Raw genomic sequence first — 23,142 nt, forward strand, 5'->3', positions numbered from 1 at the left:
TTAGCCGCAGAGGAAAGTCAAAACTTTTGCGTCTTGGCTTCGGAGGAAAGTCAATACTTTTCCATTTTCATCTCAGTGGAAGTCAATACTTTTGCATTTCAGTTACGAAGACAAGTCAAAACTTTCAAGTTCTAGCCGCGGAGACGAGTCAAAACTTTTGCGTTTTGCGCCTGATAATAGATGCACCCGCATTACAGGAAATACAACTCCGACCCGCAATACATGGCCTGACGTCAAGGGGCAAGAAACTTGGGATTTTAGTTCACGAAAATTCCGCCACATGGCGCTAGCTGTACTCGCGATGGGCGGAGCTTAGAGAAAAGGAGCGGAGCCTAAAAATAGTGCCGTACAATCAATTTCAGGGGCCCGCACCCACCCAGGGCCGGCACAAATGAAAAATATTTTTAAAAATCGCAAAAAAATTCGAAAAAAATCGGAATAAATGAGAAAAAATATATGATTATGATCACAGATAATAATGATGAATGGATAATGATTATCCATTCTGATGGCGCTACTGTCGAAATAATAGCTCGTGGCTACAGTTGACGCTTAAAAATCTGCGTCAAACGTCGACATGAAATTGCACCTTGAAGCTGGAAATAGTCGCAAATGAATCGTGTGTTAAGAGCAGTGATACTTGCGCATGTTAAAATAGAGCGAACTGGAAATGCCAAGGTTTGTGCATCGAGAGGTGGTATAAAATTGAAAGAAATTGGAACCTAGGATGTTCAAAAACGTATTGGATTATGTTTCAGTTAAACAGTCGATTTTTAAGTTTAGGAATGATTCCGAGTCATTCGCTTTATTTATTATTCGTTTAGACATTATCTTATGTATAGGAGTTACATGATTCCAATTATATCGAATGCTCAATAATCAGCATACTATAGACATACAAATACAATGGAACTTGTTTGCTGTTCAAGGTTATCGCTAGTTTAAAATTTTGTTGATGCTTGTTGCTTACTTTTTCTTCAAATCATAATATTCATTATCAAGTAGATTTCAGTATAAATTGTGAAGTTTTTGTCGATCAATTTGTGAGTAAGTAGTAAATGCTATCCTCCGGTTCAACCTACGCTGAAAAAAAGGGGATGAATCAATGACATGTTGCATAAAATTCTTATTTCTACACAAGTGAAGTTCATTTTTCAAATCTCGAAGCTAAGTGAGTTTGAAGTGAATTTGAAGACGAGACGGACGATTCGTTGGCAACAAAAATCGATGTGGAAGCGAAACGTAGAACATAAACTCCTGATTTAATTTCATGTTACTACATAAAATTTATAGCTCCATCAATTTAAATCAAAAAACGCGATTTATCTACTTCATTCATGGATACAATTCACTACTTTTTATGATTTAGTTCCAAAACACTATGATGAAGATACTAGGTTAATGATTTTTTCATCCGATCGCGACGAATGTTCACAATGTTGACTGTCATAGGCACATTTCATCAACTGTCTGGATAGTTTGCTCGACTGTTTCACGTTGTCTGAAATTCTACATGTTGCAATGAACATTTCACAGAGTAGAAAACTATTCTAGTTTCAGAAACATATACGCGTAACTGTGACATTGGTAGGGTAAAATACGGTAACAACTAAATCAGAGTTTACCTGCGATACCAGCAATAGCTTCGGAGGCAAAATACTTGACGTCTACATCACTATCTGTATTTAGTTTGTCGAGGACAGGTTTAACTTGACTCTGAACTGCGCTTGCTTCGAGATAAGGCCCGATACGTTGAAGAGTTTTTGCAACGTTAAACCTGACATTGGCTACATTATCATTTGCCATTGCCAAAACTGTTGGTAACATTACTTTGGTCGTTATATCCGGACCACAGACCTCTGCTAACACCTATTCATCAATATAAGATAATTTTTATATTTTAAAGTTTGATCGGTGTTTCAACCACATCAATTAAACGAATGAAAAATTAGTACAAATTATACATACGTTAATACAGAATAGACAAGTCATTCTGTGCAGGTAATTCTGATCTCTCGACATGGCGAGGACTTTGGGGATGACGGTATTTTGGGCCCATTCCGGTCCAAACTTCTCAACAAGTTTTTTGAGATTAAGAGTAGCAGCCTCACGGATAGCATACACGTGATCTACTAACCAAGTCATACATAGCGAGTTGAGTTTTTCATCGAAGAACTCAACACCCAGTTGTCCAGCCAATAAGGGCATGTATCTTTGGGGTAATGAATGTGATTATTTACATGTGCGCAACAGTACAATCTTTCAGATATAAAAATGGTACTGAAATTTTTTCAAACAAATTACGCTTTTCCTCTATAGTACTTACTCAATAATCGCTAGACGTACTCGCCATTTCGAGTCTTCTGCTAATTCAACTATCGCTGGAAGTAATGATTGTGAAAGTTGTTGAATACCAATTACTTCATTGACACAATCCAAATTGCTAATGATATTGAGACGCACTTCAGGACATTCATCCTTCAATTGTGATAAGAATAATGGTAATAAATGTTCAATTGTACTGGAAAAAAAAAAATACTTCATTAAATAAGATTCATAATCTGCACATGTGCAACACTATTGGAAGCAAGAAGGCTAATTTCACTAACTTGTGCTTTCCAAGAATGGGGCTCAGGCCCATGATAACACTGGCGAGAGCAGATTTTACATGTTGATTGGGATCTGCGACCAATTCTTTCACATAGGGTAAGACGTTGGTCATAATGATTGATTCCTGGTTTAATTGGTCCAAATTTTGGCAAAAATCGCGGACTTTATTGGCAGCAGCCGCTCTGACTTCTGCCTCTGTATCCTTGAGTAGTGCTTGGAAAGCTGGGACAAGATCGGTTTTTGTGATCTCTTGACCGACTGCTTTTTGAAGCTAAAATTACACCAAAATCTTAGATTGATGCACAGAGACGACTGACGATGAGTGGAATAACGGTATGTCATAGAATCGACTGAGTCAAATTGAACGAATTATTACTGAGTGAATTATGATGGAAACTATTATAAATTCGGTTGCATATTTACGTCAGTAAATTTGTCGGCAACCATGTACCGGACTCGCCAGGATGTGTCGCCTGTGCATCGACGAAGCGTTGGCATAACCAGCTGTTCTACGTCTTCTTGTTGTAACAAAGTGGCGATACTAACACAAGCTTCGACGGCCAGTAAACGTACAGAATCCTAAACAAATAAATATCACACCATACACTCATTACCCAGTACTCCCTAGTTTATATGATTAGTGACAAGCGGAGTTTGGCGACACGTGAGGATAACAATGATGTTGCCAAAATGTATACTATCTAAATGAATTTTTCAAAAAAGTATGATAGATTACTAGCAATAGATGGCAGATACTTTAATTGATACATACTTGAATTTTTCAAAAGAAACCAGAGCATATCTCTTTTGTGAAGAAACCTTTTGACTGAGTAAAATAACATAGGTGCGCTTCTTAAATCAAATTATCACGGTTTTAAATGTTGGCATAACACTATTGGCAACATTACTGACATACATGATAGCACTGTGCCAACAAGCAGTCTGTACAAAATTCAAAGTTTGAAATTGTGAGATGTGGAGCGTTGTAATAACGATAAAACTCATAGCATATATTCCTGGCTCTAAATTGTGGTAAGGGGCTTGTAGCTTGAAAGAGTGGAAAATAATGGATAATCAACGAACCGAACTTGCCTGTTCATCTTGGGCGAGGATGACGAACATGGGTATCAGGTCTGATTTCAAGTATTCAACTTCAACGACTTTTGCAAATTCACCCAATTTTGATGCCGCTGATCGTCGAACCATAGGGGTGTCATCCTGGCACAAATTACGGAAGTGATTCCTCAATTCCGCTGCAAGAAATATCGCAGTGTATATTAGATTCACGTTACATCAAACCTGGATAGTTAAATACCTGGTTGAAAAAATACAATAACTATTTGCTATTTTCGCCATAGCTTGCCTACCTTTGATAGCAGGACTGACACGAGTGTAACATACGCTAAACAGGCCACATGCTGATGTTCGGGATGTGAACCAGTCACCAGCAGCGAGACGTTGAACCAAACGTACAAAGTATGCCTCTAAATCTGCTGGAGTATGTTGGCTTGCAATGTTGCGCAGTGACTCTACTGCCTTGTCACGTACAACTGTCTCTTCTACCGTTGCTAGTGACTCTAGTGGTGGCTAAAGAATATCATTCATTTGATGATCGATAACAACCAATGTTGATGATATACATTTACAGCAATATGCGAATGGAGATGTTGATGTTAAATAATTGCAAAGTACTCACTAAAAGACAGTGTACAAACTCTGGGCCTCCCACAAGAGGAGTGAATGTTCCGAGCTGTTCAGCAAGTGCCAAGAGCACTTCATCCTCGTCATAGATTGTTTCTGTCAAGAATGGGATCAACTCACTACGTGTACGTTCTACACCAAGTGCAAGAGCGATAGTCGAGAGTTTCTTGATTGAGTTTAAGCGCAGCTGCAAGAATTCAGATCATTGTTATGAAAATCAGTCATGTTGCATCAAAGACAAAGGTTGTATCAAATATTGTCTCCAGGAGTTTCAACTGTAATGTTACTAGCTTGGTTTTGGATTAGGCTAAAAAAAATTCATAGATACGAGTGTCAGAGTCCGGTAAAATGGGACAATAATTTGACTGAACAATGTCATTTTATCCTGACATATTTAATTAGGTGAGCAACAATATCTATAACTTTCTGATGTAAGATATCCCTGAGGATTCTGGTAGTAGTGTTTTATTAACTCTGTCGGTAGGAATAAGAAAACAGTGAATGTTTGAAGGCTATATGTTTGCGCATCATACGTATCAGTTATATGACACGCATCTACTGTAAATAATCTCTCTTCAATGATCTGAAATTGCCTGATCAGGTATGGAAAAAGTATTGGAGAATATTTGTAATACAAATGTTCTGACCGTGGCAGACAGAGGAAATGTAACAAACTAATTATCAGATCAAGAGGTCCATCGGTCCAATTCAATCGTATGAGTTGGTTTCTGCTTAACATGAAAATATGATTTTTCAACTCTTAGTTATGAGTGTGTAGAACATGTATATGGTCCAAATGGCGTTAGTGATGACGAGAACAAATTGATTCTATATTTAGGAAACCAATTATTCTATCTATGATGATGTTTGGGAAAACGCGAGGTTGGTACATTTTCGAATAGTTGTAACTGATTCCGGATCTCGTCGTATATGAAAAATCTTGGTTATTAGAGGCCATCGGAAAAGATAAATTTGATCGAGTGAATTAAGACATGCCTAAAGTTCGATGGAATAATACCTGAACATCCTCATTTTTCAATTCATCGATCAAAACAGCAATTGGGTAGAGGCTGTCGTCGGTGGTAGAGTCGCTCGCTGCCATTTTGCTGTAGTCACACTTTTAACAAATCTGTGCTTACGTATCAAAACCAGCTATACACGATATTTGATAAGTTTAACTAATAATACGGTGATAATCGTCTCGCAGGGTTCGATAACGTCAATTATTTTACACAAGGTGAAACATAATTAACGGAATTTTTTAATTACTTCATCGGCCAGAGACTACTCCGCGACTCCATGAATCACTTAACAATTTTAGAAACTGCGCGTAGATGGCGTGGATCGAACTAACTAGCTAGAGATATTCTAGCTTCTAGTTTTTAGAAGTAGCGGCAAACGTGGCAACGAACCGCGAATACCACCCTTCATGATACCACTTATCATTCAACCCTTCTAGCTCTGAAGAAATGTCTTAGGATATTTATTTCAGATTTCAGCGGAATTTAATCTGTGACTGGATCAAAATTCTGAACACATCAGGGTACTGACCCTTAGAGCCATAATTATCTGCCACAGACTACTTAAGGAATCTGCCTTAAATGGTTCAAGAATAACCACTTGTTTAACTAAGTTTAACTAAGTTTATTATATTTCGGTGATTTCAATAAATGATTACCGACAAGAAATTTTCTAATAATTGGTCGTGTTTGAGGACTTCTGTATCCCTCCCGTAAACGATATTCTTCATGGGATTCGTCCAAAAATCCAGAAATAACACAAACCCTGAATTCTTCCCCTGAAATTACACATTAGTTTAATAATTTGTAAATTTTTCATCTTCTCGTTATAAGTGTATGTATATTATTGGATGCAAAATTTTCGAATTCATCACATAACTAACATGAATTATAAATCGGTACTTCAACCGGCCTCACTCTACCCGCTTGCCTTCTGAGAATTATCTACAATCTTTAGTTTACTCTTTCTGAGAAAATAAATGAAGAAAAATTATTTTCATAGTAATCGTAGGAATGTAGAAATAATATTAGTAAAACAGATTACATTACTGCAAATCTTTATTGAATCGTGTAATCTATCCGTTTGTAAACCTGTTGTCATTTTGAAATCTTGTTGTTCCGTTCAGATATCGCCCACTTGAGTATAATATTCTTATATTATTTACCATGAGTAATTGGTTTTAATCGATCTAGGGCAATAAATATTTTATCAAATAACTTCATGAAGGTCAAATCAAGGTGCTCATGGTTTTTTTAAGTGAGACGTCGTCACATACAGTATCTGGAAAATTTAGTCATTCTGAAGATTCATAATTTCAAATTTTGTCGCTAATACTCGTACTGAAACAATCCCCACATCAATGCAAATTTTTAACATGTGCAATTAGAATTTTCCCCGTTTGCTGTTCGATGTTTACAACAGAATATCGATCCTTATTTTAGTGATAATGATGAGTCCAAAAGTTTTCCATAGGCAATGCCGCATGTGAGTTTAGGGCAGCTGGTGTCATTTTGCTTCTAGAATGATGTATTCTCTTGCGTTGCATTGTTGGTACTCCAACATATATTATCATAAAAATCTAGATGTTATCGTATCATGGTATCTTATCTACATAGATACATTTTTTAGCACCGGGGCTGTGATATTTCAATAGCATAGCAAAAAAACCATTAGAAGGTGAGAAGTAATCGAGAAATATCATGGTAGTACTCACGCAGTGATACAAGCATATTTCTTGCGAGCAATCGAGTTTTTGCGTTTCGCATCGTAACACGTATGGATTCATTTTGCGTCCCTTGCAGCACATAAGTCGGCTTGATATTGCTGTGAAAGCAAAATTAAACATCGATTGTTTTTTTAGGACGGTGTCTCACATTCAATTCAATTCAAACATGAATTTTGGAGCTGTTAAAATCGTCGATAACGGGAAAACCAGTATCGATATTATCAACGAAATAATAAAATTTGATGATCAAGAAGACGCTTTTTACGTTCTTGATATTGGTGACATTATAAACAAGCACAAGACTTGGCTTTCAAAAATGCCTAGGGTCAAACCACACTTTGGTGAGTTCTCAATTCGAGTGAATGATTTAGGCTCTATTTTTCGAATGCAATAAGCACCTATGTTCGGGGATGACTTCACATCAATTAATCCGTAATTGCAGCGGTAAAATGTAATCCGGATTCAACGGTCATCAGGACTTTGGCTGCTCTGGGCGCAAGTTTTGACTGTGCCTCGAAGGTGAAATTTTGCAACATTTATCGTAGTTAAAATTTTTTATTCTTTTGTGAACTTTTTCTTTTAGTACGAAATCGAGCAAGTCCTTTCTACCGGAGTGTGCGGCGAACGTATAATTTTTGCCAATACGATGAAACCAAATTCCCACATAAAATACGCCAGGAAAGTTGGAGTCAAGATACTCGCAGTCGACAGCGACTCCGAATTATGCAAGATCAAAAGTATCTTCCCCGAGGCACAGTGGGTGTACTTCAAAAATCTATCAATCAAACCAATCGCCATCCTGCGATCAGAATAATACTAGTTATGGCATCATCATTATCCTATATTTCTCCTACTCTGTGATTTAACGGCAAACTAATCACACCGCAATTTATTTTTCTCAATCCATAGAATTATGATTCGCTTTCGCTGCGATGCATTGAAGGTTGCAACTTCTCTCGGGTCTAAATGTGGTTGTGATCCTACGATCGAAGCTCCTAAGCTCATAAGGCGGGCAAAGGATCTCGGACTTGAAGTCCACGGGTTCAGTTTTCACGTGGGAAGCCTGTGCGGCGAAACGGCGGCGTATATTCGAGGAATGAAAATATCATTGGACCTAATAAATTACGCGAAGGCCCTTGGTTTCAAGAATGCCGAGATCATTGACATCGGTGGAGGATTTCCCGGGGAGACGAATCATCCCATTGATATGGTAATACACGTGGAATCGACAGATGAGTTTTCTCGAGATGGAAAAAGGGAATCTCTTCGGTAGTAAAAAGTAATGTTTATATCCGTGCATTTCGTCTAGCGCAGTTTGCGGATGCGATTAACGAGTTCCTCAACGAAGTAGATCCTTCGATAAAAGTAATCAGCGAACCGGGAAGATACTACGTATCATCAGCTTTTACTCTCGCCTGTTTAATTCACGGGAAGAGAACTGTTGAAGAAAAAAATGGCACTAGAATCATGTACTACGTTAACGATGGTACTTACGGCTCCTTTATCGAAAGCCTCTTGGACATAACAATCCGGATACCCGTTCCTCTAAATAAGGTGACTACAATTTTTTCCTGCAGCATTCATTTCCTACGAATTGATCAACGTATTGATCTCTTTGATCTTCAGCCGGCGAGCGAGAAAACGTATCCATCTACGTTTTGGGGCCCCACATGTGACAGTTACGACGTCGTAGTCCGTGATTGTGATTTTCCTGAAATGAACGTCGGCGATTGGGTTGTATGGTCGGACATGGGGGCCTACACCATTTGTTTGGCAGGAACTTTCAATGGGATTTTTCCTCCTGTCGTTCACCCTTTTATTACTGAAAAAAAATGGTACGAGTTTGATTTGAGACCGACGTACTTGTAACTAAACCTAGAGTATTCGGTAAATTGGGCATTTCACGTCAAACGGGCCACTTATTCGAAAATATTTTTTAAACTTGATAAAAGTTTTTCGACGTCTTGAGGGATATCAGAAATCATGGTCAGACCACTTATTGAAGTAAAAAATAAATAATTCGACCAAAAAAACGACCCTCAAGTTCGGTTTTTTACTACATTTTGGTACGACAAATAGATTTTGAAATGCAACGGATTCCCAGCCCATTTTGAAACTTACAGGGTTAGAGTAGAGAGGATGAACTATATTGTAAAAATTTTAATGAATTTTTATACGTGTAAAATTTTGAGAAAATCGAAATTGAAATTTCCAAGACGTGTTTTCGTGATCATGCATCTTGTTTAGAAGAAAGTGGACAATTTCACGTGAAAATATGGAAAAAATCCCATCGATTACGTAATTTTAGTCATTTGTTTGACGGGTCGATCGGGGCAGAAATGTAAAAGAATGGTCGAAAGAGTTTCATCAAGTTCACAAAATATTTTTGAAAAAGTAGCGCGTTCGACCTAGAATGCCCTAAATGTGTTTTCTTCCACAGGAAATCTTTTTGCCGGGACCTCGAGCTGATTTCAGAGGAAGGTAAAATGATCGATGGAAGAAAGAGGGACTGAAAAATATCTGCGATTTATAAAATATATATAATATTCGGCACCACGTCGTTCCAATTGACTAATTAAGAACAATGTATCTACTGTAATAAAAACGTTTATCGAAAAATTACGATGGGTTTCAATATGTTTATGTTATCCACTTAGCAAGTAACTGAAAAATTTTAAATACCACTATTATGCAAGTAACACAAAATTATTCACCTGATTTAACCTACGTTCACCATATTCGATCCAATAGAAAAATGTGTATTGTTTGAAAATCAAAATTTTGTATACAAACGCTATCACTTTCTTTGGGGTAATATATTCCCTTTTCTCACAGTATTTGACTTACTCAAGTCACTAAAAATATTACCGATTGTGAGTCAGAATAACTTAAGTCACGACTTATTTAGTTTCAAGTTATTAGAATATTATCAGAAATATAAGTTTCCGTTAATTTTTTTTATATCTGATTCCAATTCGCATCACCTTGAAGTATAATTGATAGATAAGTATCCTAATAAACTACGAGAAACATTCATTTTTTGATTTTATCATATACAATATATTGCAAATATATGTAGCAAAAAAAGCAAATTCTCTTACACGATAATATCATGTTTTTTTTTCTCGCTATTTCCTACCACGGCGATTAGTTATATTTCTATACGAAACGGACAAACAATCCCGTAATCTCTTAGCAGTCTTTCAAAATTCTCCTTGCCGTTACAGCCGTTCGATGTTTGTCAGGAACTTCAAAAACTGCATGATAGTGTTTAGTCGTGTAACAAATATCAAGCGTTTGAATATTATTTGGACAGTAAGGATTCGATCTTTGGGGTACTTGAATTGGATATCCGTACTGATTTGAAGTTGTACCAGATTCGGAAAAAAATATAGGTACCTACCTATCGTCAGGTATATACGACCTTGTTGTAATTAGGTGAGTTTAACCGATACCTTCATCCACCTCCAGTCAAATCCAATGAAAATTAATTGTAAGTTTATGCAGACAGATGTTCAATATTACTGTATTTGCTGATTAATTTTGGTCAATATAAGTATAATACCATGCAATTAGGGGTGCGTATCATGTTTGTACTAGGAGCTTTCTATGAGCAAAAAATTTCGATTCTATAATTAATTTAGTAACTTATGAATAAATAGATCGAAGTATGTTTGTGTTATTTTCAGGTAGATAATTTGAAACTGATGCGGCAGGATTATGTGGAACCAAAATCCTATAACACTATTGAATGTTGTGTAACCTGTAGATTAGTTGCGATATTGAGTAGTGCGTTAAGAACAATTATTTATTGACTCAGCTTTGAAGATAATGAGAGTCCAATTAAAATCTTTATTCAAGACCGTTCGTGTTCTTTCAATTTGTTATCACACACACACCTCATTCATTGTATAAAATTGATAAAGGCGAAAAATATCAAGACGAGACAAATAATTTCGCAGAGGTGTAATTTCGGTGAATTTCAACCGAGCAGCAGCTATCAGAACCCGGAGAAAAAAATTTTCATCTTCGAGTCACGCATGTTTAAAATTGACAGATCTTCGGGGAATATTGGCCGTAAGCCGACAAGTTTATCAGAGCACAATTTTACGTCCAATATGAAGTTAGACAAAATACTAGTAACTGACGATCACACGAATAGTAGTATTAAAGTCATCAAGGAAATAATTCAAAGCAGAAATCAAGAAGAAGCATTTTATGTTTTGGATGTCGGTGATGTTGTAAAAAAGCACAGAAAGTGGCTCTCTATGATGCCAAGGGTCGAACCACACTTCGGTAAGTTCGTTTTGTCATAAAATTAAAATAATTTCACAGAGTTGAAGACGCTTCAAATCATCTCACAATGCATGAATTCCATTCAGTAATCTTGAATTCCAGCGATAAAGTGCAACCCTGATCCGACAGTTATCAAAGTACTTGCTACTCTCAACGCCAGTTTTGACTGTGCATCTCAGGTACATATCGTCTTACATATCAAACTGAAATTCGACTTTTCACATGCCCGCATCTTGAAAGTATTCTGTTAACACGATTCCGATTCGAATGATTTTTTTTTTATTCGAATGTTACATTCAGGGGGAAATCGAGCAGGTGTTGGCAGCCGGGGTGTCAGCGGATCGTATAATTTTCGCAAACACCGTGAAAATACATTCGCACATCAAGTACGCCTGGCAGATGGGAGTGAAAAATATGACAGTTGACGGCGTGGAGGAATTGTACAAAATCAAGAGCATTTTTCCCGAAGCAAAGTGAGCATGCAATGACAAGTGGTAAGATGATTCTCATTGTCTAGTTTTTATCTTATTCCTCTTCTTTTTTTTTCAGCGTGATTATTCGTTACCGGTGCGACGCGAAAATTGCGGGGGTGGAATTGGGTTCTAAGCACGGTTGCGACGTCACAAAAGAAGCGCCTGAGTTAATCAGGTTGGTAAAAAGTCTGGGTTTGAACCTCCACGGGTTCAGTTTTCACGTAGGAAGCCAGTGCGGCGAGACAGCGGCCTACAGTCGAGGTATCAGGCTTGCATTGGACTTGATAAAGTACGCGGAGTCCCTGGGAATCGAAAATGTCAAACTGATCGACATCGGAGGGGGATTCCCCGGGGAGACGGGTTTCTCGATCGACGCGGTCAGTAAGAAAATTATTCGGCCGAATTATTTTTACATCTACCTCTCTGTCATTTTTACCAAATGAAACACTGAGGTGAAATTGACGTCTGACAATTGTCAGGTGGTCTGAAAAATTCACTCTTTCAGTTTGCCGACGATATCAACAAAGCACTAGAGACGGTGGATCCCTCGATACGAGTAATTAGTGAACCAGGACGTTACTACGTTGGATCGGCATTTACATTGGCATCCCTTGTCTTCGGGAAAAGGTCGATCCCGGAAGAAAAAACAACCCGGCATATGTATTACATGAACGACGGTGTTTTCGGATCATTTCTCGACAGTATAATAGCCAAGCCAAACCGACAGCTGACACTACTGATGAAGGTTGATAAAATAAATGATAACTTGCCAATCGGGTATTCAAGTAAGTAGTGAAGTTTGCTTGAAAAAATATTCTGTTTCACGAATCCAAAGCCAGCAACGGAAGAAGTATTATACCCGTCGACGATTTGGGGCCCAACTCTCGACACTAACGATTGCGTGATTCCTGATCAACTTCTTCCTGAATTGCACATCGGTGATTGGTTGATATGGCCGAATATGGGCGCCTATACGCTCTCCTTAGGTGGTAACTTCAATGGTTTACCTTTGCCTGCTGTGTACTCGTATATCAAGAGAAACGTTTGGTGAGATACCAGATGCTGGATTGTTTAAAGTCCTCGAATAATATTCACATCGTCGATACTTCATTCTACTGTTTTCTTTTCCCTGATTAGGAACTCTTTGAACATCGAACGCGATGCCTCCGAGAAAAATGAAACCATTTTGAAAACCGAAAACAACGAAAGAATGAGAGAGAAAGAGAAGTGACCCGCTGAACGAATGGGCTACTGTTTTGGATGTGAAATCCAATCCAACAACGGAGAAAAGGAGCAGTATAGGAATCATCGGGGGCATTTTTCTACCGATTATGTTATCCCAATCCTTTAATGGCTTGTGACCCGATCGACGAGAGGATATTCCCACGAAGAGTTCTCTAACTTCGACACAAGGTTTTTCTAGTATAATGTTATAAATATAAAACTATGCTTGCTTATTATATGTGACTGACACCGACCAATGGACGGTATGATGTGTAAACTGATGATTACGAGTTTTATCAATAAATCAACGTTGAAATCAATATATCTATAATACTGAAATCAATGGCGGTGGGTTGGTTCCTGAAATGCCGATTCCGTTTTTTTTTGGATCAGTCCGGTAATAATAAGATCCTGCAGGTGGTCTGAAATGAATTGTAAAATTAAAAGAATATCAATCTGACGAGTGACGGTGGAACGAATATCTAATTAAAAAAATTAGACTTTGTGGAATTTCGAAGACTCTTACACATTTGATCCTATACACGCGTTGAGATCGACTATCAAATTTCCCTGGCAGTTTCCGGCCAAAAAATCTAGATTGCTATCGCACTGAACGGCAAGATTGGAGCCTGGACACGTGATCGCCTGAACAAAGTACACCGTCGCTTGCACGTGGGAACACCAAACTGTGTCAAACATCAAATGGAATAAAAAAATAGTTCACATAATCTTCAGGAGTCCATACGAACTTGGAACACATGATAATTTGTCCTGAAATATTTTTGAGCGTTCAGAGATTTGTTTTTCATGATCCAAGATTTTTATTGTCATTGAAAGAAAACGTCGATGAGCAGAATAAACTGGAATGGATAGTCGAAAACTATGTGGCGTATGAAATTCATCGACTCACCCGACGAAAAAGAATTCGGTAATTCTGTCACCGCCGTCAATATGTCGAGCGTTAGCCCGTCCGAGCAATTGGGTTGAATTCGAGTTCCGCCGTTTGGAAAAAAATTGTGGCTACCACAGGGTTCGAAAACACCGAAAAATCCCCTATCCGTGTACACCCCGACTACGATCGTTGCAGAGTTGGGTGTCATATGACCGACGTCAGAGATTTGAGGTGTGTATCCAGGCGATGCAGGATCAAGTCCTAAATCATAGATATATTCTAAATGTAATGCCCAAAAAAAAACCACACGTGTAATTTCATCGATATTATCCATATGGATATGGATATTACCTATAATTCTATAGAGTGGTGGATTCGTGATACAATTGCCCACCATCCCTGCGACCTGCGCTCCCATGGAAAATCCAACAAAGTCGAGTTGTGTCCGATCTATTCCCCGTGCATCTAGATGCGCGACCAAAACAACCAGTAAGTCTGCCACTAGTTTTGAGTACGCAACGGCGGTCGGATAGCCAAGAAAAGAAGTGCAATACGGACTCCAATCGATGCAAATCACATTGTAAATTCCTAATCCTTGATACGCTGTACGGTAGGAAAGAAATAGAAACAAATTAGGTAATTGATTAATTTTAAAATAGAAATATTTGTGCAGGATAATTTGAATCAATTTTGGACTTCAATATTCTACTCAAAATAGAATTGCGTATTTTCAACAACGTTAAGCAAATGCGGTAAGAATTTTAAATAATCTTTCTCTGTTTTTTCAGGATATTTTTAAACAAAATTTGGAGCTGTATTTTCGATCCACTTGATGAAAGATGTGGTACGCGAGAAATTTTATCTTTCGAGATTGGGCACAGAGATACAAAAAGATTAAGTTTTTCTTACCCTTATTTATAATCGTTATGTACACAGCTTCCTCCGTACAACTTTCTAGAAATCCATGGATAATTATTACAGTTTTCAGCGTAGGGTCCAGACATGAAGATACATCTTGGAGGTTGGTGCCTGGGATTTTTCTGTCAGCACAGGTTCTACGGGTTGGAAAAAAATAATATTCTTAAGAAATTGGGGTAAATGAGGACCTTTTTGCTGTTACGATCCAATATCTTTGCATTTAATATTCAAATACGAGGAGGTCGTCGATCGAAATAACGGGAATACATCTTTAAACTTTATTCGAAATTTGCTGTCTATTTTTATTTTCAAACCGCTCGCGATTGCAGAACATCAGAGTTACAATCGACGAATTATCTCACACGTCAGACATTAACTGTGCGATAATACGCTCATTATTGGTTGTTTTACTTACCCAGATAACATAAAAACCGTGATTTTTTCCGGGTCGAGAGTAATTTCCGCATTGATTAGCGGCATGATACAAAAAACAGTTATGCATATTGCAAATGTGTCGCATAAACTACCGCGAACCATATCTATACTATATGTGAATATAGCGTAATGAACACGGTATTTTTTATACATATTTGCTGTGAATTGGAGAACACCTGGACTATCAATCAAATATTTATCTTGTTCATATCCTCGCATTGTTATGTTAACTATATTGAAAAAATAAAAACGCAGACAGCAGCTGCTGTACAGTTTATCCCAAACAGATCAAAGATGGTTTTACCTCTTCCGTCTTTTTGAATTGAACTACCGTTACGTATCATCGACATACTTATATTGTAGTTGTTCGCTATTTCTCGGCTGAATCGTATGTTAAAAAGTTGGGCGCTAAGTTGTATATTCAACTAATTTTGGATCACGTATGTACATCCTGGGCTGATCACAAAAGGTGCACGGGATGGGAATATGAAAGAATAACACCTCAACGTTCTAATCGTAGGAATTCGGAAGGATTTACAGAAAAAAAAATGGGATAAATTGGATTTACTCAGGAAACACGGTGTTATCTATATTTCTATACTGGTATTATGAAGAGAGAAGATTTATTCGTTTGTTTGTCGATAACCATAAATCGCAGCATTTGGAAATTTTAACCTTTGGCGTTAATAAGCGGTCTGATTGTGAGCATGGTTTTTGAGACCCTTCAAGACGTCGTAAAAGTTTCATAAAGTTCAAAAAATATTTTGGAAAAAGTGACCGGTTTGATTTACAATCGATTACCACTTCTCAACATTCAAATATATGTTGCTTTAATAATCTACTGCCTACTACAATCGGACTCACTTTGAAGATTGCTTTGCTTTTTTTTTAAATTTTCCAACTCCCACGTTCAGAATTTTTTATTTGATTTACAAATTATAATTTCTATTCGATCTGGACAACAACGGTAACGTCTTAAATTATTCTTTCCAATAATAATACAGTCCTGTCTAGTTACAATCTGTCGTTTAAAATGAGAGCTGACATATTTGAAAATTGAGTATAGTATTTTGACCGGGACGTATTGCGCACCGTGTTACGATACGAACAGCAAAGTCGGAAAACCATATCTGATCTTATATTTGTAGAATAAATATAAAGCTAATCCCTAATGTATATAATGCAAGTGTATTATAAGTGTACGTCGAGGATTGCTAATCCTTAGCGGGTGATCCGATGGTCAGTTGACTACCGAACGACATGATAGGCGATATTCCCCGTTAACATATAAATTGACAAATCAGTCACGGCACCATGAATTACATTGGTTTTATCGAACGACGGCGTTGTATTTTCAACCACCGATAATTTCAATGGGTGATTTTCCGTTTTTTTTTTTTTCCCCTTTGTCTCTTTTTATTTGTACGTTATTCAAGGACTCGCACCTGCTATACCACGTCCATGAGGAGCTTCAGCGTTTGTCGTGATGTAGTAAGTCCCAATGCTATGAGAAACAATTATGTCGAACATTACATAGGTGTTTAATTTTTCATAATACCCATGTCTTGCGTAACGGTAAAAACTCACGCATCTCTGTCGGGTAAGTTGCCGCAGAGTTTTATCAAAGGGTTGTTCTCACAAAGACCGGCACGATACGATGCGTAACTATCGCATTTTCTGGCGATATATAACGACCCGTTTGTTGTACACGCGTCGGCATATTGAATCCACGACATGTCATGGCTACATCGATCTGAAAATATTTATCGATTAATTTTTCTAGCCAACTATTCATACGTCGTAATTTCTTCGTTTTACACAACACGCATCGTCCGGCTATAAATAGAAAACGTTTCGAGCATTGCGTCCTGCGTGTGGCCTTTGCTTCTTTTCAATTTCGGACCCCGAAATCGAAGCATTTTTATTTGGCGCGCGTGTTTTTTGCTCGGAAATCCGAAGCCGCACATTGAATTGATGGCGAGATGCGTTTCGCCATTAATCTCATCTAATTTCCAAGTTTTCTCGCTAATTTTTCGCTCACGAATCCGAGTTTTTTGTTATTATCGCTCGACAAGTTTTCCCAGTTTCTCACGACCACCTCTTTCTTCCCATGGGATTTGAACGTTCCCATTTTCTTGGGAAAGTTTTTTTCCATTCTATCGCTACGTTACGCTTCACTCTAATTGTACTCACAGGTCGGCAATAGTTGAGAAAGATCCGACGAAGAGGGAAGCAAAGGACAACCCGGTTGCAGCCTCGTTCCTTTGTTCACGTATACGTCGACATGTCCAACTGCCTGATCGACCCCATAAATTCCTGCGTCCGTGTGAATTACGTCGACGAAAATAGCGTCGTTCGCTTCTAGGGTATGGCAGTGACATGATGGAATGTAGACGAAGGGCAAAGCTGCGTCTAAACCTGAAATGTACGATTTTCGGAATTCCCAATAAATTCGGATCGAATACGCAACTATGAGTATTATTGCAGTATCATGCGAGAAGGAAAAGGATGGACGAAAAAATTATACGAACCGGTGATCCGTCCGAGTATACTAATCCCGTACGCAATAATATTTGCTCCTATCTGACCAGCGATGTGTGCGCCCAACGAAAATCCAATAATCCACGTTTTTTCCAAAAATAAACCCAATTCACTCATCCTATTGAAATCTGACGATACAATTTTCGATACTATCGACATGCTTTGAACTGCCGCAACCAGATTTTCACCCGCCATAGAGCTCCAGTCCAAACAATACACGTTATAGTAACCGCGCGATATGAAAGCTGCAAGAAAATACGTATACAAAGACATGACACGTCTCTTTTTTTTTCCCACCATATTATAAATTCAGTTTCGTTGAATATGGTTAAATGTACAAATCGAATATAAATTTGTCTTCCGATCATACATGTATACAGGTATTTGTATACCTGTGTATACATATTATAATTTAATGTACCTGAAGTTATGTGTATAGCACTGTTATTATAACAGCTTTCGTGCCATCCGTGAATAAAAACCATGGTAGGTTTTGAGAGATCATTGGTTTTTATCAATTCTTCCGGATTGTTTTGTGAAATTCTAATGCCCTGATCCAAGCTCCTGAAATAATATAATTAGAATGAGGAAAAATAGAGAAAAAAAGGCGGCCGGTAAAAAAACTAGTCGCATCGTCGTATTAAAAATTTAATAGCAACATCAGCTGTGACGAGTTTCGTTTAGGATGGGTGAACTTTGAAGAATCGAACGAACGATGAGACAAAATAATAATAACATGCCTTTACTCACCCTTGGTAAGATAGATAAAAAATTTCTGTTGTATTAGCTGCCGAACACCCCATAATCATACAGAGCAAAGTCTGAAGCGCCATCGCAGATTGAGATGAAACGTAAATGTATAATATCGTAACTGTGGCGGCCGTTCAAAATCTCGAAAAAATGAAAGCAATAAAGTACAGCGAATAACCGAATTCGCGATGCGGCATACTAAACAGCAGCGTTTCTTGCACGGGTATTTATTGAATCCGTACACCTCTTGTCGATACAGCTGATGTCTAGTATTCGACTATTTTAACGTTACTGATGTACAAGTGTGTCGGTGCGGGCGGTTGTACCTCGGTTACGTTCAGATAAGATCAATTTGTGAATTAGTATTGGTTTGCGTCATACAATATCGTCTTGACAATTAACAAGTACGAACTATAACGCAATGGTACATAAAAATGTACATGCAACCGATGAGCATAATTGGGGCTGGGGATTAGTGATAACGTTTTTGGGTCAAATGAGAACCCTGAAGTGGGATTTTACCGTATCATATATAAGCCAATCTCCCGATACGGTGGGTTGTTCAAATGAATAACCGAAAGGCGAAAAAGAAAGGGAAGGAAAAAGGAAAGAAATCAAATAAACAAATAAATTGCATACGGATTACAATAGCAACCTCAATTCACTTTATTTATTTTTTTTTTTAAATCCTTTTTTTAATTCAATTTTATTAAAGCCACTTTCAATTTGCCTAATTATCACCGCAACCCGAGATAATGACCTCGTACTTATTTCCACATCATCACGCCGGTTGCCGCAGCAGACGTGCACGATATACGCAAGGTGAGACCTTGAAGTCTACACTAATACGGGGACAAAGGTTTCATATGCAAACCTAATATTATTTAGTTTACCAACAACTGTCGGTGCATTCCGAAATCTGGTAGCGGTCAGTACACTATTTTAGACATCGAGCGGGATTGAAGACCTGCTGCAGTCGTAGAAGGTGAATGTGCTAGTGGTGAAGTGGCGTGCAATATTTCGTGAATGAGGCAATTGCAATTGCATTGATTGCGTTGTCCGTATGTTGTAATTATTTTTTCTCAATTTCGGTTCAATTTTTACATCGCGGTCAGTTCGAAATGAGAGCTGCAGTCTAGAAGTTCTCTTTATTCTCTCTCGCCACTTTTGTCATTTTGTAATTAAAATTGAAAAAAATTTAGAGGTATTGTGAGACTTCGATATCCGTCACGTCGTTCATTTCTATCATTAATCGTAATGTTTCGAAAGTTTTTCCCCTTTTGTGATGCTTTGTTAATTTTTAATAATTTCAGATTGTACACGCGAGACAAGTTTTATTTCATACAACTGATCGTAATTCGATAGAATCCGAAGAGCATGTCCTTTTACTGTACCGGGTAAACTTTTTGTTAGTTTTTACCTTCATGTACATTATAGAAAGAGTCGTGACTACATCATTTTTATGCGGCCACGAAGATTTTATACAACCCAATAATATGCACGTGTGTCTTCATAATGATAACGGCTGTTATTTTTATCAGTTGGGATTTATGCCATTGTCACCCCTTCCAAATGGCGACGCTGCATTCGTCGTGAAGTAATATTCACCGGTTCTGCGAATAAATTCTAACTTTTATTTCAGATCTCTCTCATTGTTTGTTCGTACGTACCTTGTGTTCGGCATCGCGTAGCCACAATAAGTCGTCTCTCTATCACCACGTGGTTTATTTAAGAATGAGGCATAGCTGCTGTATTTCACAGCGAGAAAGGCCTTCTCGTTCAGAACCGATTCGGCCCAGAATCGCCAGGATCTCCAATGTGAGCATAAATCTGTTTGTTTTTCGTAACGAAAAATTTGAGGGTAAATGTATCACCAGATTCTCGCAGCTGGTATCCGTTTCATTCCTTATACTTTCCACCACCTCATTAGATACCTTTAGGAGTCAGAGGAAATCCGATCAACGAACATCCTGGCTGAGGGCGCGTTCCACCGTTCGGAAAACAGTCAGCGGTTCCAGTCGCAGGATAAGCTCCGTAAAATCCACCGTCGGTGTGAATTACGTCGACGAATCGTGCGTTGGTTGGATTCAGGTGTTCGGCGTTGAATTGATAATATCCTGGAGACGCTGGATCCAAGCCTTCAATATTTTCGAGGAATCCAATGAGAAGTGATTAAAAAACTAGCCGACGGTGAGTTGAAATTACGTTAGAAATGTCACAGTTACAATTGTTCGATTTCAATTGATAAATCACACGTTTCATGACTTACCGGATATTCTAGGTACTTCGAATGTTGTGAACCTCCCGATAAATCCTGCCATTTGTGCTCCCATCGAATGACCCACTATGTGCAGAGTCTCGGAATCAAAACCGTTTGCTACGAGTCTATCGAGGAGTGCAGCTAAAGCTTTTGCTATTCTTTTAACCGACGATAATGTCAAAAGGTAATTATCGGACGCGTAATCGCTCCAATCCACAAGAAGAAAAGTATGGTCACCGCGCTTGAGATACGCTGAAACAATAACATGTTCCTAATTGTTTCTGAATCCGCATTGGGTATTTCTTATAGTCAGACCAACAAAATGATGACGATTAGGTGGTTCAACTCATCGAACGGTTTTGTATGCAATTGGTTTTTTTTTGAAAACTAATATTTCCGCTCGGTATGTGATTGTCTTCCTCTATAGTATGAGGTATAGTAGAGTCGTTGAGTTAGAATTGGGTTTACATGAAAGCCAAGTTTTTGGCTGCAACATGAAGTTCGAAGTCTACGTTTGCCGGCAATCCGTCAGTCGATTATCAAACCATTTATACCTACCATTTGCTACCGTGCGCACGCTTTCATTGAATGGACTTTCTTGGAAGCCATGGATATACAGAGTTACGAATGGCTTCGCTTCGACAATTTGCTTCACGAAATTTCCGATCATGTTACCCGAGAAAGAAGTCGATTCCGAATCTGATATGCTAGACCTAAAAAAACAACCGGTATTCACATGCAGCTTAAGACTTCCGGCGAAGAAAATAAATACAATGGTGATGCTGGTCACATCTTGGATTTTCTTCGAATTATATTATTACCCAGTGTAGAGAAAGAGGCGAACTCTCCTTCCATTTTCACTCTGCAAACTGCTGTTTATGTCATTCGAATTATCTGTAATAACGATAGTATTAAAAAAATGTAATCAATGTTATTGCAGATTTTCAGATTCATCTAATACTGTTATCCCCGCGTGTATTCTATATGTAGATACTATTTCGTGCAATTGTTATTTCAGGTGGAATCATACACGACAACGTTGTGAACGTGATATAATGATTTACGTATGTATTGTTGGTGATAACAATAGACAGATCGCAGTAATTTGTATTAATGAATATCTGGTCGATGGAAATATTGCATTTTTGCAGCATTGACTTTGTAAAGTCACTGAAGTTATGAAAAATTACTCTCCGCAACAAATATACCTCGAGATTAACCGTGTCATGCAACGATATCTGTCATTTTCTGTTTCCCCAGATGTTAAATTGCAGGAGCTGCGGATCGCCAAAGAATCGTTCGAGTGCGTCCGCAGACTGTTGGTATACAATATGTAATCCGCAGTGATTTCGAACGTTAAATATTTACCACTATTTTAATTGCCTGCGCACTTGATTTTTATAGATTCTTTCATGTTTTGAAATGTATATAACCGCTTACTAACAACACAAAATAAGGACTGTGCTAATAAGCTATGCAACTGTTACCACACCTGGGAATGGGTAATTGGGTAATCAGCATTGACCAAACTAACATGGCATACATGCACAAAGTTTTGTCTTTCACCTTATTAGTTGTTTTTAACGTACCAATGAATAATCCGGTTGTTGGGCGGAAGATGAACGTTGCAACGAATGTGATACACACCAGACTTACAATTCCGTTATCAAGTTTGGCCATCATTTATTTATATATTTATTTATTCATTTATTTATTTATTTATTTATTTGCTCACCGCACTGTAGTCGGAGTAGACGATAATCAAGCGAAATTGTAGAGCTATGTCGCGGAGAACGATCTTGTGAACGCACATTTGATTGGTTACCATCTGAACCACCGATAAAAGTATGCCTGCCTTTTCTATCGCGACCAGGTGAACATAGAGCCGATCTATGCATACTTGTTTCAGGTCAATGAAGGTGAAATAAGTGTTCGACTTTGAACGGCGTCCTTGAATCGGTCACATCTGACGACATGAATCGAACGCGGTAAATTAGCGAATCTGATTGGAGAATTATATTGTTAACTAATTTTTTTTCAAATCACTGTAATATCTACGTTCCTTTATTCAATCGTCGTAGGTAGAACTTAACCATGGAGCCATAACGCAACGCTCTGATATCGTGAGGCCAAAAAGTTCATTTAGAAACCTGTACATGCTCGATAATACGTACATGTTTGCTCCGGGTCGATATCAACTATATTGTTCGACTAGAAACGGCGTCCTTCAATCAGTCATATCGAGCGACATGAATTGTTATACGCTGTGAATTCGCGAACATGATAGGAGAATTAT

The 23,142-nt window shown here is 38.1% G+C and overlaps 5 protein-coding genes across 12 annotated transcripts; 2 read left to right on the plus strand and 3 right to left on the minus strand.

The window, feature by feature from the left end:
- Positions 1-770: 770 nt before the first annotated feature.
- On the minus strand, positions 771-5,593 carry LOC105692104 (serine/threonine-protein phosphatase 2A 65 kDa regulatory subunit A alpha isoform). 4 transcript variants are annotated; one of them, XM_020855872.2, is made up of 10 exons: positions 5,330-5,593; positions 4,307-4,498; positions 3,978-4,197; positions 3,694-3,863; positions 3,034-3,189; positions 2,610-2,881; positions 2,327-2,521; positions 1,969-2,212; positions 1,626-1,869; positions 771-1,083 (listed from the first exon to the last, which is right to left on the minus strand). In XM_020855872.2, the coding sequence occupies exons 1-10, from the start codon at positions 5,411-5,413 to the stop codon at positions 1,079-1,081; spliced, it is 1,782 nt and encodes a 593-aa protein (XP_020711531.1). In that variant the 5' UTR covers positions 5,414-5,593; the 3' UTR covers positions 771-1,078. The 4 variants fall into 4 exon arrangements, with proteins under 4 accessions (XP_020711531.1, XP_012266522.1, XP_025602961.1 ...); XM_012411099.3 differs by having other exon boundaries at positions 771-1,078; positions 5,330-5,591; XM_025747176.2 differs by having other exon boundaries at positions 771-1,078; positions 3,703-3,863; positions 5,330-5,421.
- Positions 5,594-6,952: 1,359 nt separating this feature from the next.
- Positions 6,953-9,676, plus strand: LOC105692105 (ornithine decarboxylase-like). The gene is made up of 8 exons (XM_012411102.2): positions 6,953-7,105; positions 7,193-7,398; positions 7,500-7,576; positions 7,641-7,813; positions 7,967-8,267; positions 8,372-8,611; positions 8,684-8,892; positions 9,498-9,676. Exons 2-8 carry the CDS (start codon positions 7,224-7,226, stop codon positions 9,568-9,570), a joined length of 1,248 nt encoding a protein of 415 aa, XP_012266525.2. The 5' UTR covers positions 6,953-7,105; positions 7,193-7,223; the 3' UTR covers positions 9,571-9,676.
- A 585-nt stretch (positions 9,677-10,261) lies between these two features.
- On the plus strand, positions 10,262-13,370 carry LOC105692013 (ornithine decarboxylase 2-like). 4 transcript variants are annotated; one of them, XM_012410879.3, is made up of 8 exons: positions 10,262-10,495; positions 11,115-11,353; positions 11,456-11,532; positions 11,654-11,826; positions 11,903-12,203; positions 12,332-12,571; positions 12,662-12,873; positions 12,964-13,370. In XM_012410879.3, exons 2-8 carry the CDS (start codon positions 11,176-11,178, stop codon positions 13,055-13,057), a joined length of 1,275 nt encoding a protein of 424 aa, XP_012266302.2. In that variant the 5' UTR covers positions 10,262-10,495; positions 11,115-11,175; the 3' UTR covers positions 13,058-13,370. The 4 variants fall into 4 exon arrangements, with proteins under 4 accessions (XP_012266302.2, XP_012266300.2, XP_012266301.2 ...); XM_012410877.3 differs by having other exon boundaries at positions 10,263-10,495; positions 10,747-11,353; XM_012410878.3 differs by having other exon boundaries at positions 10,263-10,470; positions 10,747-11,353.
- LOC110117370 (phospholipase A1 member A-like) lies at positions 13,156-16,546 on the minus strand. 2 transcript variants are annotated; one of them, XM_020855930.2, is made up of 6 exons: positions 15,276-16,546; positions 14,852-14,997; positions 14,294-14,545; positions 13,961-14,203; positions 13,577-13,736; positions 13,156-13,472 (listed from the first exon to the last, which is right to left on the minus strand). In XM_020855930.2, the coding sequence occupies exons 1-6, from the start codon at positions 15,512-15,514 to the stop codon at positions 13,376-13,378; spliced, it is 1,137 nt and encodes a 378-aa protein (XP_020711589.2). In that variant the 5' UTR covers positions 15,515-16,546; the 3' UTR covers positions 13,156-13,375. The 2 variants fall into 2 exon arrangements, with proteins under 2 accessions (XP_020711589.2, XP_048505225.1); XM_048649268.1 differs by lacking the exon at positions 13,156-13,472 and having other exon boundaries at positions 13,680-13,821.
- A 151-nt stretch (positions 16,547-16,697) lies between these two features.
- On the minus strand, positions 16,698-23,114 carry LOC105691990. The gene is made up of 11 exons (XM_048650930.1): positions 22,436-23,114; positions 21,668-21,740; positions 21,405-21,559; positions 20,856-21,098; positions 20,521-20,724; positions 20,257-20,416; positions 18,258-18,400; positions 17,827-18,081; positions 17,489-17,713; positions 16,883-17,048; positions 16,698-16,799 (listed from the first exon to the last, which is right to left on the minus strand). Exons 1-11 carry the CDS (start codon positions 22,527-22,529, stop codon positions 16,727-16,729), a joined length of 1,791 nt encoding a protein of 596 aa, XP_048506887.1. The 5' UTR covers positions 22,530-23,114; the 3' UTR covers positions 16,698-16,726.
- Between the last annotated feature and the right edge of the window lie 28 nt (positions 23,115-23,142).

This window comes from Athalia rosae, chromosome 2 (genome assembly GCF_917208135.1).
Source record: "Athalia rosae chromosome 2, iyAthRosa1.1, whole genome shotgun sequence".
NCBI classification, from domain to species: Eukaryota; Metazoa; Arthropoda; class Insecta; order Hymenoptera; family Athaliidae; genus Athalia; species Athalia rosae.